The 15,556-nt window shown below is 47.5% G+C and overlaps 1 protein-coding gene across 3 annotated transcripts in view; it reads left to right on the forward strand.

The window, feature by feature from the left end:
• Window positions 1-15,556, forward strand: part of TENM2 (teneurin transmembrane protein 2) — a gene marked incomplete at its 5' end in the record, with an annotated part of 1,189,887 nt that overhangs the window by 1,057,585 nt on the left and 116,746 nt on the right. For 2 of the 3 annotated variants that reach the window (XM_081092171.1, XM_081092172.1), the window contains 2 exons: window positions 1,944-2,144; window positions 3,735-3,920. In XM_081092171.1, the coding sequence (XP_080948297.1) occupies window positions 1,944-2,144; window positions 3,735-3,920 (387 nt within the window). Of the gene's footprint in view, window positions 1-1,943; window positions 2,145-3,734; window positions 3,948-15,556 lie in introns of all 3 variants that reach the window. The other variant, XM_081092173.1, reaches the window with a different exon arrangement.

Here is a 15,556-nt window from a genome sequence, read left to right on the forward strand (position 1 = left end):
TGCTCCACATCCTGAATGGAGCAGATTCGAAGGTATCAGAAAGGGTTCATTTCACCAGGAGTTATAATCCCCAAGACAATGAATTCAACATTAAAGTGATTATAACCAGAGCAAGTACCATCATCAGAACAGCTTCAACTAATAGTAAATCACTCAAATTCACCTGTCTGAGAATGTATACCTGATTTTTAAAAAAAAAAAAAAAATAACAAAACAATGGTAGCTTCTGTTTCCCCATGGCTCAAATAGTTGCAAACTGATTTCCATAAATAATATCTTCCTGAGAATATCCTAATGGAATCCCGAGAAACACCTCTTAACACTGAAAATGCTTGTTTTTGCCTCAAGGGAGGGGTGCTCTTTGGAAACTTCATAGAATATCGTGATTTCTAACAAATCCACGTTCCTCAAGTCTGGTGTCCACGTGGCATGGATAAGCTGAATAATGTCATATTTAGAGCTAATGTACACCATTTGAAAATGCATCATTATAGTGTTTACCGTAAGAAAGAAAAAAGACACTGTCCTACGAAAAGCTGGGACCCCAAGGGGTTGCTCTCTCAGTGTCATGGTGAACGATTTCCAGGCCAAGAATCTTGCATGTTTTAATCCTGGCATTGGGCAAGGAGAGAAAATGAAAATCTTCTCTGAGAATCTGAACACAAGATGGCATGCACACACTGGAGGGAAGGAATGACACGATCCGTGCGTTCCATATCACTTCAAGAGGAAAATTGGAAGAGGTCTCAAGCTAGGTGTGCCCCACCCCCCAGGTGATGGCAGAAGCAAATGCTTTCATCTAGGCCAACAGGCCTGGTTTCCAAGCTGTTAAAAATGGAGGAAAGATATGTTTTGGTCAAATAAGGCGATGAGTCCTCCCTATTTTTCTGATCTACAAAGTAACATAGGGCCCCCTGCGAGACTATCCACCATTTGCCTTCAAACTCCATGGTGTGCAGAGCTCTCTTCTCCAAATTCCTAGGAATACCTAAGGAAGCTGGTCTTCTAAGTTGACCACCCTTGGCTGGCTGGATGTCTGAAGTTTGGGATCGCATCTCATGCACAAAGTCCATCCTCAAGAATTGCCTTTGCAGCTCACTCCTCTTCTCACTTTGAGTTGATTTCAGAATAATAATCTTCAGGTGACCCACTGGATAGATATCCACTCTCATTATTGAGATGGCCAAACAATCAGACCATGAAATTGGCAAGAACAACAGAATCTAACCATGAAGTAGTTCGATTGCCTAGTGGAAGGTCGGTGCCACAGCTGAGATTCACCAATCCAGTCCACTCACGATTCTCTGTGGGGAGGTTACCCCATTGGATTATTTCCACACCCGACCTCAATTCTTCTATCCTGCACATCTACTAACTCCTTCAATAGGTGTAGGCTCAGAAAATGAAAACTCATTTTAGGCTTAGCCTAAGTGACACAGTTTAGAAAGTCAATCGTTTATGAATTGTATTGACTTCCTTTTTAGTCTTTTGTTACCTTCTGAAGTCAAGTATGAGTGAAGCTAGAATGAGTCTCTCTACTTTTCTCTCCAATAATGAGGGGTAATTGGGTTTGGCAATACCACACACACAGGTATCATCATATTCATGTTCCATCTTAGAAACTCTGATAGGTTCCACTAAGGCACCAATGTTTATAAATGCAAGTTCTCAAGGTTGAATGGCACGCCCCTATACCTGGTTCATCCTAGCTCTGCTTGAGAAAGTCCCTTTTTTCTCTCACATTCTCTTCAAATTTGAGATTTGGTGTTTTGACAAATAACAAGTCTTGAATTCTTTAAGGGACCACGTCAGTATTACCTGGCTGTTCCATTTGCTTGCAGGGGGATAGGAACTGGTGAGCCACTGGTGCATACAGCTGGTATCTGGTGTCTCGTGGCCCATTCCCCCATGAGTGATGATGTTTTCCTCTTCATCTTTTCCAGTTGACTGCTTGGATCCCACCTGCTCCAGCCATGGGGTCTGTGTAAATGGAGAATGCCTTTGCAGCCCTGGCTGGGGTGGTCTAAACTGTGAGCTGGCAAGGGTCCAGTGCCCAGACCAGTGCAGCGGGCACGGCACCTACCTCCCCGACACGGGCCTCTGCAGCTGCGATCCCAACTGGATGGGTCCCGACTGCTCCGTTGGTAAGCCATGAGGTCTTCTGCTCACTTTCCCCAACACGTGTGTCCTGTGTCCTCCCGTGAGCCCAAATGCATGGGCATCTACTCCTCACGCTCAGCTGGGGACATAGGGCCTTTGGTCCCTGGACTTTGGTCTCTTAACTCTCTTCTCCTCCGTCATGAAGTCAGTGAGAAACAAAACAAAACAAAAAAAAAGCCACTGCATAGGTTCTCGTACCTCGTTGGTCCATCCCTGCAAAGGGATGAGGGGCCCCAGAGGGATGCTTCTGTTTGCATTATGAATTTCCTTATGTGTGCTCCCTAAAGGTACCAGAATGCCAAACAGAACAATTCAGTCCCGGGCAAGCTGAATGGAACATCCTATAAAACAGAAAAGAGGCTCCCTCGGGTGCAGCGAGAACCTTCTATAAAACTCCACAGTACTCCCGTGGCAGGCAAATAATGAAGTTGTGCTGTACACTTTATTTTCCTAAAATTAAGAGTGTGTGTCTTACCTCCCAAGTGACCTTACAATGGAATGGTTCAACAGTTCAAGCCAGCCCTAGCCTTCCTGGGAAGGGTTCCCCTCACACTGACAAGTGCCCATCCAAGCAAGCGATCATGGTCCCGCCCCCTTCCTCCGGTAGCGAGACAGCTGTCAGATTGCCAGGCAATCAGGAAGTGAATCTATGCGGAGCTTTGCCGACCGTGGGAAAGAAATGAATATTTCATTGCCAAAAGCAAAAGAGAAGCGTCAGTTAACATGGGCTGTTCTGGAAACCACTTGAGTCTGGCTTCAGCTCCGATGCTGGTGGTCCAGGCCAAACCCTGCAAAGGATGGGGGGAGGAGAGCCCACTGTGCTGACACGCTCTGTGACCCTCCCCCGTGGCCTGATTTCCCCTCCTGGGCCCCACGAGCCACGCCCCCCTCAGTAGTCCGTCCTGAGGATGAATGTCCGGCACGTGCTTGTCCTCGCGTGAGAGGTCTGGAAAGCCAGAGAGTGCATATCTGTCTGTCTGTCTCCTCCCCAAGCACAAAAGACTTTGAGCTCCTTTGAGAAAGAGGCTGTGTAAATGCAGCACAGCTCCAGGGTCATCGTTGCTACCAGGTGCAGGAATGACGTCACCATGTGGTCCCCAATGGGCCTTGGATCAGTTCAGGCTCTCAAGGGGGACGATGACCCAGCAGGCTAAGGAGTCAGGATCCCCAGGTCTCTTCTCAGGGGGGCACCTCCCAGGAAACTCCGCCAGAGTGGATGGCCACGCCGGCTCTCCTGCGGTAGCCTCGGTTCTCACACTCTGGTGAGCATCAAGCCCACCTGGAGGACATGTTAGAACAGATTCCCGAGCCCCCTCCCAGCTTCTCATTCAGCGGGTCCAACTGAGGCACAGGTTCCCAGGGGACCGTGCCGCTGCTGGGCCAGAGAACCGCTGCTCTGCAGAAATCCGTAACAATGCACTCGGCCCCGGCCAGGGGAGAGACAGGCCTCCCAAGGTGACAGAGTGCTGGGCCGTGGGGCCTGCGCCAGGGTCCCGGGCCAGGTGCGTGGTCTGGCCTCCCGCGGAGGGTGTCGCCAGGGTGGTGTTGAGCTGTAATCATTGTTTTTCTTCCAGAAGTGTGCTCAGTAGACTGTGGCACTCACGGCGTCTGCATCGGGGGAGCCTGCCGCTGTGAAGAGGGCTGGACAGGCGCCGCTTGTGACCAACGCGTGTGCCACCCCCGCTGCATTGAGCACGGGACCTGTAAAGATGGCAAATGTGAATGCCGAGAGGGCTGGAATGGTGAACACTGCACCATTGGTAGGCAAACGGCAGGCACCGAAACAGGCACATATTGCTTTATTTTCATAAATCGTAGATCGATAGTGATGGTCGTGCATTGCAACCGGCTGTTCCTTCAGGGACACGAGTGCTCTCCAACCTTCTCGCTGCCTCTCCAAATCCCCACGGGGGTGGCGAAAGGAAAAGCAAGGTTCCCTATTGGAAAAGGCTTTCCCTGCTTTCCAGAATTCAAGATTGGGAGGAAAGGACCGAATTAGAAGATCCATCCAAATTACTGATCTTGGGGAGGGGAAATGCACATGCATGGGAAATTGTTAGGGCCTGGAGATTCAAGCTCCCCAATGACTGTGGTCTGCCTGTCACCCCTTTTTCGATGTTCACCCAGCTGGCTGGGTCCCTGGATCCCTGCTTGCTGGCAGCAATGGAACTCATTTATTTTAGACAAGGTTGGATGCAGGCAGGCTCCCAGGTTTCCTGGGCAGCCAAGGACCACTGTCAGAGGTTTGAGCATCCTCTTGCTGTCCCTAGACCAGGCTTCCTCCTGGGCCCATCACCACCCCCGTCATTGAATGCCTCCTCTGGTCCCATTTCATTCTCACTCAGCCCCCTCTCTGTATAAGCTTCCAACTGAGAGGGTTTTAAAGATCATTTCCTTTGTTGAGAAGTAATAGTTCTCAAGTTTTTGTTTTTTGGGGGTTTTTTTTTGGGGGGGGGGGTGAGCATTTGTTTGTTTTTTGTTATTCTTATAGTTTGAGTGGGGAAATACTTGATTGACTGTACCCAATGTCCCTTTAAGTGAGGAGAAGAAAGCCAAAGCTCTGGTTTCCACATCTCTCAGACAGTTGAGCGCCCCTACATCTTACCTCCAGTTTGTTGTTGTTGTTGTTGTTGTTTAATATATTTTATTGATTTTTTTACAGAGAGGAAGAGAGAGGGATAGATGAGAGAGAAACATCGATCAGCTGCCTCCTGCACACTCCCCACTGGGGATGTGCCCGCAACCAAGGTACATGCCCTTGACCGGAATCGAACCCGGGACCCTTGAGTCCGCAGGCCGATGCTCTATCCACTGAGCCAAACCGGTTAGGGCATTACCTCCAGTTTTCAGCTCTGCTGTTTTATCAAGTCAGGTCCGGGGTCCATTTCATGCCAAGCTGGCTAATTCACTTGCTTGCATGAAATCACTCAGAGATGTCTCCAGCCAAACTCCTGCCTTGCCCGCTTGAAGTCACTTGGGTTCTAGCTGTCAAGTTGGGGGCCCTCTTCGCTGTCCCACCCCAAAACCCTAGTCATAGGTTGTCCACCTGGAGTGAGAGACGGGGGTGAGGAGCTTATCCAGGGCTGACTCGTGGGGCCAGACTCAGTTTCCCATGCTGTTCATTTGGGCGCTCAGGCAGAGGTAAAGTGCACTCTGCATTAGACTTCCCTGATCCATCTAATTGGACATCCAAGGGGCAGTGTGCCGATCGGGCCACGGCCGTAGCACTGGGACCCTGCCGGGACAGCCTGTTGGCAGTGAATTGTTTTTGCAATCTCTCAATGATGCTTCAGACCCTGCTCCCCCTGCAGCCACTTTCATCTTCAGCTCCCTGCAGAGTCAGGGGGAGAATTCAGAAGACTTTCAGGGGAGGGGTGTGCACAGCCCACTGCAGGACAGTTTGAGATTCTTACTAATAGCTTCCACTGTCAGGGACGTTCCCTGTGATATATTTTTGCATGCCTACTGTGATTTAAACACTTCCCAGTTCTCCATACCTCTATTGCCCTGACCTTTCCCCCAGAAGAGCTCTTGCCCGCCCCCCCCCCCCCAATAATCTTTAGGTAGAAAATCTACTTTCTTTCCATCCACACAACCCAGCTTCCCCTCCCCAGGGCTCTCCCCTTCCCACATCTGCCGAGGATGTAGTGCCCCACAGGGATGCCTGCTGGCTGTCTCCTCCCTACCGCCCTCTCTACTCTGGGAATAGCTCACAAGAGGGCAGCCCAGATGGATCAGAGCAAACCACGGCCGGCGGGGCAGAATCTGGCCTGCTGCCTGTTGTTCTATGGCTTTTGAGCTAAGAACAGTTTTTACATTTATTATTAAGCATTGAAAAAAATTTAATATCTTCTTGCACTTGACAATTACATGAAATTCAAATTTCAGTGTCCATAAACAAATGTTGTTAGTAGACAGCCACACCCTCTCATAGGTGTACTGTCAGTTTCCACATGTGTCGTTGTGTTGAATGATTGGGACAGAGGCCTCCTAGTCCACAAAGCCATTTGTTATCTGGTCCTTTACAGAAAAAAAAAAAAAAAAAAAAAGGCCAATCCTGAATTAGAGAGTCACACAATTCTTGATGGAGAGAGAGGAGAAAGAGAGGTGGGTTAGCTTGGATGAGGAGAAGGACCCCTGTTGCAGCTTGAAGGGCATCAGGGGCCGAGAGAAAAGGAAAAGGTGCCGGTATCAGCACATGGAGTGGAGAGAAAACTAGAGTTGAGGTGAAGTGTCTCTGGGGCCTTTGGAAATGAGATGAGAAGATGACTCAGTAGAAAATGGTGAGGACATAGCCAGCAGAGAACACAGGAGATGTCTCGTTCTAGCTAGCCCTCCGGGAAGGATGCATAGGAAAAAGGTGTTTCTGCTACTTGAAATGTTTGGTTCAAGATTCACATCTTCGTGCACTAAGATACATGAGTTCTTGAGAGACATGGAGGAAATGCAAATTTACATGCCTCGTCAAGCTCCCAAAATGAAGAGAGTGGTGATCCAGGCAAGCCTCTTGTTCAAAACAGTGATCTCTCGTGACTTTATGAGTTACTTACAACCGTGTAATTTTCAAAGATCTTTATCACCAAGTCTTTGCTTGTGAGAAATCAGAGCTCTCTGGTTTCATTTGTAGGATAGATGCTGTCTCCTCATAGCTGTGTTCCCTGGGGTTTACTCAAAAAAAAGGCCAGACATACCTTGGTTGCTGAGACTTGCTATTCAGAAGCTAGAGATGTTCATACGCACATAATTGCTTCCTTTGCTTTTCCACCTCTGGCCCCAGAGCTGTTGCGTGAAGTTTTCATCTTTTATTTTGAGCAGACACTCCTGTCCATTCGTTTTAAGTAAATGCCACAATTTATAAACACAGAGAAAGGAAAGAGGGGCTCCTTGGTTCACTCCAAGCAGAGCCTCAAATGCTGTATTTTGAAAATAGAAATAGATAAGAATGAAATGGCACCTGGCCTGCAAACAATGTACTGAGGGGTTGGGGGTGAGGGGGAGCACTGGGTGGCTATGGTTGGGGAAATTGGGTTGCCTGTGGCCTATTTTCAGAAGGTCATAGGGAGGCTGTTTGCTTGGGTCATTGCCAATAGTCCACTGAGTAACTCCCATCAGCACTTGTGGATCAGATTTATTTTGCTGAAGGAAACAAGATGATAGATTGCGGTGGCGGGGCGGGGGTCGAGGAGTGGGGAGGATGAGGGTAAAACCATAGACTTCTAACACAATAGGGTAGAGTCATCGGGATCTAGCCATGTTTGGCCAAATGCACTTTTGGAATTTTTTCAACAAAAACATCGTTTTTATATTTGGAAAGTGAGTACATATCACTAGAGATTAAATATAAGGAATACCATTTCAATGGTAACCATTAGAGCTAAGTTATTGGTAGCCTGGATTCCACCAAGCAACAATTCTTATATTACCTCTTCTAACAAGTTAATACAAGGTATGGCTAAAGTTACAGAATTGCATAAAGAAGAAATAAGCTTTGAATCCAAATCAAGCACAATTCATGTATATCTTTGCAATATATTAGCATTATTTGGATAGGCTGCGTTTATTCTTATGAATAAGTCAGAAGGCATATTGTGTGGGTAGAATAGCTTTATTCTAAAATGCGTTGTTTTTTCTATAACCTGCCCCTACCACCACAGCCACCCCTTATTAATATAGGGGATTTAACTGCAGAAAGCCATCCAAGGCTATAGCACTAGGGCATAAAGAAACCAAAGAATAGGTCAAAAATCACGACCAACTATGGTAAACTGGGAGAAGCGTCTCTTGCATTATAAAGAAATAGAATAGGTGTTAGTTGTGTTTTGTGAGCAGAATAGTTGGGCAGTACAGGGAGAAACCGACAATCATGTAGCCGTTGAATGCAAGGAGGAAAGCTAATTATCTCCTGAATGTGGACTGTCCGGACATCCATTCTGAATAATACAACCTAACATGCCCATAGAATAAATCTACCAACACTAGGCACCGACCCTAGGTGAACTGTTGGGTATCTGGGCAGCGAGTAATGTCTGTGATGGTTATTTCAACTTGTTTGTTTTGTCTTATGTGATCCTGACCTGCAGTTGCTTTTCAGAATCATGAGGACTCTTTCTAGGACCGTGTGGGGCTGAGTGACCTGCCCATGTGCCACAAGTCAGAAAAGTTTTCCCTTTCCTCTGTCGCACTGGGGCCCTTCTATTTTTCCTCTTTAATTGGTTGGGGGAAGAAATAGGTTCTTGTGATGTTAATAAGGAAAATGAGTCTTTACCCAAGGTAGAACCAGCCGTGAGAGGATCTGATGGGCTGATTAAGTGATTGTCATCTAAAGTAGACAGGTCACAGTCCAAGAGGGAGAGAGCCTCAGAACTACGGGGAACAGGTTGGGAAGAAAACGGCTGTCAAAATTAGCCAACTTCAGACTGAATGCGGCTGCTTCTGCATCGCAGTCCAGCTTCATTCTATGTTACGGAAACTTTCTTCCTGAAGCTATTACCCTTGAACATCGCACTTTTGTGACTCTACCCTGAGATCAAACTGAGATGAAATTAACCACGGTGGAAGGGAGGCCTCCTTACCACCAGGTCTGTGGAAGCAGCTAATTCTCCGATTGGTTAATTAACCCATTCCTCTGGGGGCCCTGACTTGGAGTCTGGCCTAGGAGCTTCATCTTTTTTTTTTTTTTTTAAGTAAAACCCTAAAGTGATGGTCTTTCATGTTAAAAATTATAAACAACTCTTAGCAAAGAACAAAAGATGTTCCACTTCTGATTTGTCCCCCCACCCCCCCGACCCCCACAATTTGGCCAAAATGTGAGCCTTCTTATTGAAGACCGACAGTCGCCGTGTGCCCAGAAGTTCTCGCTGAATCTGGGTCAGGCGGTCTGCATAGGTTTCTTACCCAAACCCAGAACAAGGCCAGGAGGTAGAAGTTACAGGGACACATTTTCACGGCACTGCAAAAGGTGAGCTACAACGAAAGGGGGAAACTGCCTCACCAATTTAGAACACACGTGGATGAGATCTCTAAGTTCCTGTCCACATGTCCAGAATTTTATTGCTTTTGATGCAAAATCATGAATGGGCTGTTCTAGCACAATCAGATCTTTCTTCTGTTGGAGCAGGGAGAGTTTCCTGCTTGGCTCCATAATATACATTTTACATTAAAGGGTAGATCAAGCAGAGGGCTGGCTCAGCTGGTGATGTGTTGTTGAATTATTGAAGATAGTCAGTGGTGCTTTGCTGTTAGTTTTTCTGCTCATCTTAGTTCCCATCTCTATCCAGTTTATCTAGTGCAGCGGTTCTCAACCTGTGGGTCGTGACCCCTTTGGGGGTCGAACGACCCTTTTACAGGGGTTGCCTAAGACCATGGGAAAACACATATATAATTACATATTGTTTTTGTGATTAATCACTATGCTTTAATTATGTTCAATTTAAAACAATGAAAATACATCCGGCATATCAGATATTTACATTAGAATTCATAACAGTAACAAAATGACAGTTATGAAGTAGCAACGAAAATAATTTTATGGTTGGGGGTCAACACAACATGAGGAACTGTATTAAAGGGTCGTGGTACTAGGAAGGTTGAGAACCACTGATCTAGTGTATCTTTGGTGCATTGAAAGACATTCTTACATAGTCTGAATAACCAGGCTCCACTTCATCCATTTATATTCGTGTTTGTTAAAAGAGGAAGATGGTGTTAAAGTAGGGGCTCGTCTATCTGTGTCCACTGCTCTTGGACTCAGGACAATGCAAGTGTGATAATGAAGTGCTCAAGACAGAGGCTTTTGTGTGCATCTTCCCAAGGTCAAATCTAAGCAAATTTCCTAATGTCTGTGTGCCTCAGTTTCTTTGTCTGTAAAATGGGGATACTAAAACTACCTACCTCACTGGGTTACATGTAAAGTACTTGGCACAGTGTCCACCATACAGTAAGAGCCAAATAAATGTGAGCTGATGTCATCATCATCACCGTCACATCACATCATTATCTAGGACCAGTGTAAGAAACTAAAGGGCAGGGAGGATTATCAAACTCAATTCTCACTAACGCATTTCTACTAATTTTGACCTCCCTTTGACCTGTCTGCCTTCCATCCATGGGGCAGTTGATAGCATGTGAAAAATAACACCGACCCACTATTAATTTCCTTAAAAAAGTCCTGTAATGTGGCTGGAACCTGGTTCTTACAGAGAAGCATAAACTGCCTCTCTTACTGGAATTAAACCTGCTTCTCTTAGCAAACATCCCAATAGTGCCTGGAATCAAAAATCTGAATGTCCTTATGTTAGTAGAGGCGTATTGTGAAGTTGGAGTTGGCTACTTTCAACCAAAATGTCTCAAACTGGGTCTATGAGAACTTGTTTTTAACTCTGGATTGACTTTTATAATAAGTACAGTTTTAAAAAATAAAACCTTTTTATAAAGTAGAAGTTTGGGGTTCTGCTGTTATCGGATAGAACAAAATTTCAGACATGAGGACGGATATTCTTCTCCTCTAAGAAGGAACCGGGCATCTCTCATGTTTGAGGATGCTGCCAGGTCAGGGTCTCTTAGAACACCTTGTCCCGGCCTCTTCTTGTCTTACTCCATCTCGTTCCTCAGGGCTCTGGGCGCCACATTTATATTTGCGGTGGTGCCGTGCACAGGAACAACCCAGGAGGCTCTCCTTAGTAGCACACATCCCTTTGGGAGACCCAAACTCTCACTGATTTCTGTTCCTATCCAGCCCAATAAGCTCCACAATTATCCTCATTCCTCCCGCGCCGCAATTGCTCCACTCCTTGGAGCAAGACCCATGGGTAACATCTGGGTAGTCTTTGCAACCCCTTGGCTCGTCTCCTGGGTTATCAGGAGCCACACAGAGAATCCCAGATGCTCCTGTGAGAGGCAGATTTCGCGTTTCTTCCCAAGTTGCCTGCCTAATGGGGTTCCATCTCAGACCAGGCCGCTGCTGTTACCGCGCTCTGTTTTACAGCCTCCTTCAAAAGGCTCGCCTCGGTGGCCTTTGGAAAACAGGTGTCATCGCTGCACAAACCCACCAGCCAGAGGCCGGTCCCGTTGCTTTCCTCCTTGTCCTTCTGTCGTGCATTGCTGTGCATCATTGTCATCGGACCCTCCGAAGGCCACCCTGTCATTGACCATTTCTGAGCTTTTCCCTTCACGGGTAACAAAGAGACCGCACCAAATCGCGCAGCTAGGAGGGAGCTAAGTATTTCATCATAAACATTCTCGGGATAATTAGAACGGATTAAATTACAAGAGGAAATGCATTTAGTTAATCTTTCTTCTAATTAAAAAAATATCCCTAGTTTTAAGTAAAGTGTTTGTTCTTTAAAACATATTTTCTTTGTAATCAGTGAAGGGGGAGGAGGCCTGGTCGGTCCTCAATGATAGGAAGCAACATCTGCAAAGTAATTAAAAGCTGCCAGCCAGCGGGTTTTTTTATTATTATTATTGAGATCCTTAGGGAGCCTGCTCAGTCTCCTCTGGTGGCTTTCACCACGGAATTCTCCGCAAACGACCTCATTCCGTGGCTCGTGGTGGCGTTACTGTCTTTCTGTTCCCAGGTCGTTGAAGATGTCATTGACTCCTCTTGGTCAAGTGCCAACTGAGGAGACTAATTCGGTAGAGGTATATATACTTCTCCACATGGTCAGGGAAATTAGTCAAAATGAGTAGGTGACATGAGACATGGCTCAACTCAACTGCAGAACTTACTCCCACTCTCAACCCAAATATTTCTAGAAGTTTCTGTGGGGTCTTACATGCTCACGATTAGCCCATTCAGGCTCTTCCAGCTTGGTGTTCTCATTAAAGCCTGCTGCCTATGAAATTCACTTCAGGGGAACCTTACAGGGCCACCCCTCTACCAGGGTCCATGCCAGGGGTGTGTGAGCCGGCACCCTTAGCCCCACTTAGCTGAATTCACACAGCGAAGGAGAGGCTGCCACCCTCCCCCACGCCGGTGCACTTTATCAGCTGGCTCCATCCATGCTCCTTTGAGAAAACAGCCTTTCACGTTTTGCCAATAGCTCCTCTTGCTTACCTCCAGGGCTTGTCCCAGGGCTGAGCTGCACAACAGACACCAGGGGGTCCTTTGCCTCTGCTCACCTCCCCCGGCCCTCAGACACCCCGCACACTCCCAGGGCTGGTGGGGGTTGCCCCAGTTCTTCACACGCAGCCAGGCTCCAAATCCCAATTTGGACTCGGGTAGGACCCCTGGCATCTTCACAGCTATCTCTTCACAAAAACCTCCTGCCTCTCCTCCTGTATGTCAAGGGTTCCTTCCACTCTGCGTCAGCTCAAGGGCAGATGAGAGCCCTGAGGTCTCCCACCCTCAGGACGGTTATGTCACGGGAGGAATGGAGAGAGAACAGCTTCCATATCCTCCAGGCTCCAGGCTTCCAGCAGTTTCTGGCGTGGCTCTTTGAGGCTGACGGCTCTAACCACCCAGTGCCACGCAGCCCAAATCACTACATCACCACAACAACTGCATCCTGCCAGACCCCAGAGAAAGGAAGGTTCTAGAGACAGAAAGCCCCACATCAGTGCTGCTCAGAAAAAAATTAAAATTGATGAGACTCTCGGGCCACACATTTCAAGCGTGGCCGCAGCAGCACCTGCTCAAATTGGCAAAGACGTCGCTCAGAACGTGGCCCAGAAGGGTCGTCTGTGTAAGCAGAGTCCCGGGCTCTGATACATGTGAATGGCATTTCTTTTTTTTTTTCTTTTTTTAATGATGCTTTAACATCAAGAGGAATTGCCAGACAGCCCTAATTGTCTAGAAATAATGCCAGAGGGTGGAGGCCCCAATGGTTATGAAATAACCGCCTCCCAAGCACCAAGGAGACCTTTGTACCTGAGATTATCCCAACAAGTGAACAAGGCGACCGCATCGGAAACACGCACTCTCAAACGACAGGAAACACAAAGCCACCAGCGGCTTCCACTTTGCAGGGTGTGTCTAGCAGCAGGCAGTGAGCCGTTCCTCTCCGTGAGGGCCAGGAGAGCCCAGAGCCCAAATGTCACTGCTGACCGCCATGCCCATGGACTAGGAGAGAGACTGAAGACATTGGAGGCGTAAGAGAAACTAGCTTTTCCCTGTTAACTGGGGAGCGCAGGCACATCGAGTTGGGCCCCTTACGCATGTGGCTGTCAACACCACGCCATACCTTGAATGTGCACTGACTTAACTTTTTAGTTCCATTTTAATGGGGCCAAGAAAGAGCTGGATCCCTTCACTTACAGACCTGCTCTCTGGGGGTCTCATATGGGAAATGTTATCATAGCCTAGAGCCGCCTGGTGCAGGAACCCACCTACCCGAGTTAAACAGCTTGGAGCACATAATACACAACACCCACTCCACACTCTCAAAGTCTCCCACACGGCGTTTGTGGAATGTAACATCCTCCTCTCCGCTCACTATGAACACTCGCTGGCGATGCATTGCTCTTGTCCTTATGGTGCGGTGAGCAGGTGGGGCTGGTGTGGGGAAAGGTGTAGCAAAGGAGTTAAATGCAGGAGCTCTGGGATCTGACAGGCCTGGCTTGGAATCCAGCCTCCATCAGCTGCAAGCTGGATGGCCTTTGCCCGGTTATGTAACTTCTGTATCCGACTTTTTCCATCCGTCAGTCAGAAACAATGACACCTAAGGGCGACTGTCGTGAGGACTTTACTTAACACAGTGTTAACACTCCATAAATGTTCGCTTAGCCCTGGCCGGTTTGGCTCAGTGGATAGAGTGTTGGCCTGCAGACTGAAGGGTCTCAGTACAATTCCGGTCAGGGCACATGCCCAGGTTTCAGGCATGATCCCCCGTAGGCAGCGTGCAGGAGGCAGCCGATCAATGATTCTCTCTCATCATTGATGTTTCTATCTCTCTCTCCCTCTCCCTTCCTCTTTGAAATTAATTTTAAAAAATAATAATAATTAGCGCCACACCATCCTGCCTTGACCTTAATTTGCCCAGTGTGTCTTTTCAGAGCGACAAGTTAAGGGAGCATTAATGTTGTCATATGACCACACAAGCCAGAGGGCCAAAACTCCAGGAAGAGAGGCTGGTGGGAACCCTGATGGGTTAAGCCAGGTGTCTGGGCCCTCCTCCTGTTTCACTCCTGCGGGAGGAGCTTGGGATACCTGGGTTATATGGCCTAAAGAAGGGAGAACCGAGGGAGCAAGAGACAAGCAGGGAGAGTGTAGAAATGGCCCAGGGAGGATCCAACTGCCATTGTAACAACATGTGTGTTAGAAACAGAAGCCAGAGAACCACATGTATGTTATCGCGTGCATGTCAGGGCCCACACCTGCTCTGTCTGCTTCCAGCTGAGCAGTGGCTGCTGTGTTCATTCATTTGTGGAGCATCGGCTGAGCACCTGATGGGGGCTGGGTGCAGCCCATACTTCCTGTGGGTGACCCCTGGGCAGCGGGGCTCAGAGAGAAGGGGTTAACAGAGGGGTGGCAACAGTCTGAGGAAATGTAGACCCCCACTGCTTAGCCTCCTCATGAAACTTTGCTGTTTTCTAACTCAAGACACCTTTCCTGGAGTTTCTGCCAATAATTTTTGGTTGACTTCTCAGCATTCTTCCTCGCTCACAGCTTCCCAAGGCGATCAGGAAAGAAGGAAGCCTTCGACTTCAAATGGTAGTTTGAGTTCATTTGTTACACAATGTAATTAAGTAAAAGAAAGCAGTCAGGTATCAAACTGTGTGGATACACACAAATGACTCCCTCATAGCTGTTAATATTTTCAACAATGCAAGAAATTTAGTTAAATCAAATGAAGATGGCAACTCATTAAATTTTTATTTTCCTCCCTATCCTTATTTATCTTTTAATCCTCCATATATGGCACAACGTGTTCTTGTTAAATAACACTCGTTAATTAAGCCTCATCTTCTCTTAGCTGTGGCTATATTTTTTATTGATTAGGAAAACCTTCAGACGTTTATAGTCTAATTTAGTTGGCTTACTGCTTGGGCATCTCTCAGGAAGAAAACCTTGAGGTTTAAAGGTGGAATGACTGGCGAGGGAAGGGAGTGGGAGAAACCGAGTTTTCTTTTCGTCCCCCCTGGCAGGAGGAGGCTGGGCCGGCCTCTCCTCTGTTAGGGGAGTTGGCCTAGATTTGGATAATGAGGGCACTATGAATTCGGGCTCTTTGTTGACTGCAAGAAAGGGGAGGGAAGACAGAAAGAGTTGTAGATGCCAATGACCCTGAGTGGATGAGACTAGTAGAGCAAAGTGAGTGCACCACGCAGGCGGTAGGACAGTAGGGAGTGGTTTCAAATGGGAATGGGAAGCGCAACTGGGCAGGGCAGACACGCCCACCTCCCTGCTGAATGTTGCCCGGGAGCCTAGTTTTGCCAAATTTTCTAATTCTCGATAGAAGCC

This window comes from Myotis nattereri (genome assembly GCF_964212035.1).
Source record: "Myotis nattereri genome assembly, chromosome: 5".
Lineage (NCBI taxonomy): Eukaryota > Metazoa > Chordata > Mammalia > Chiroptera > Vespertilionidae > Myotis > Myotis nattereri.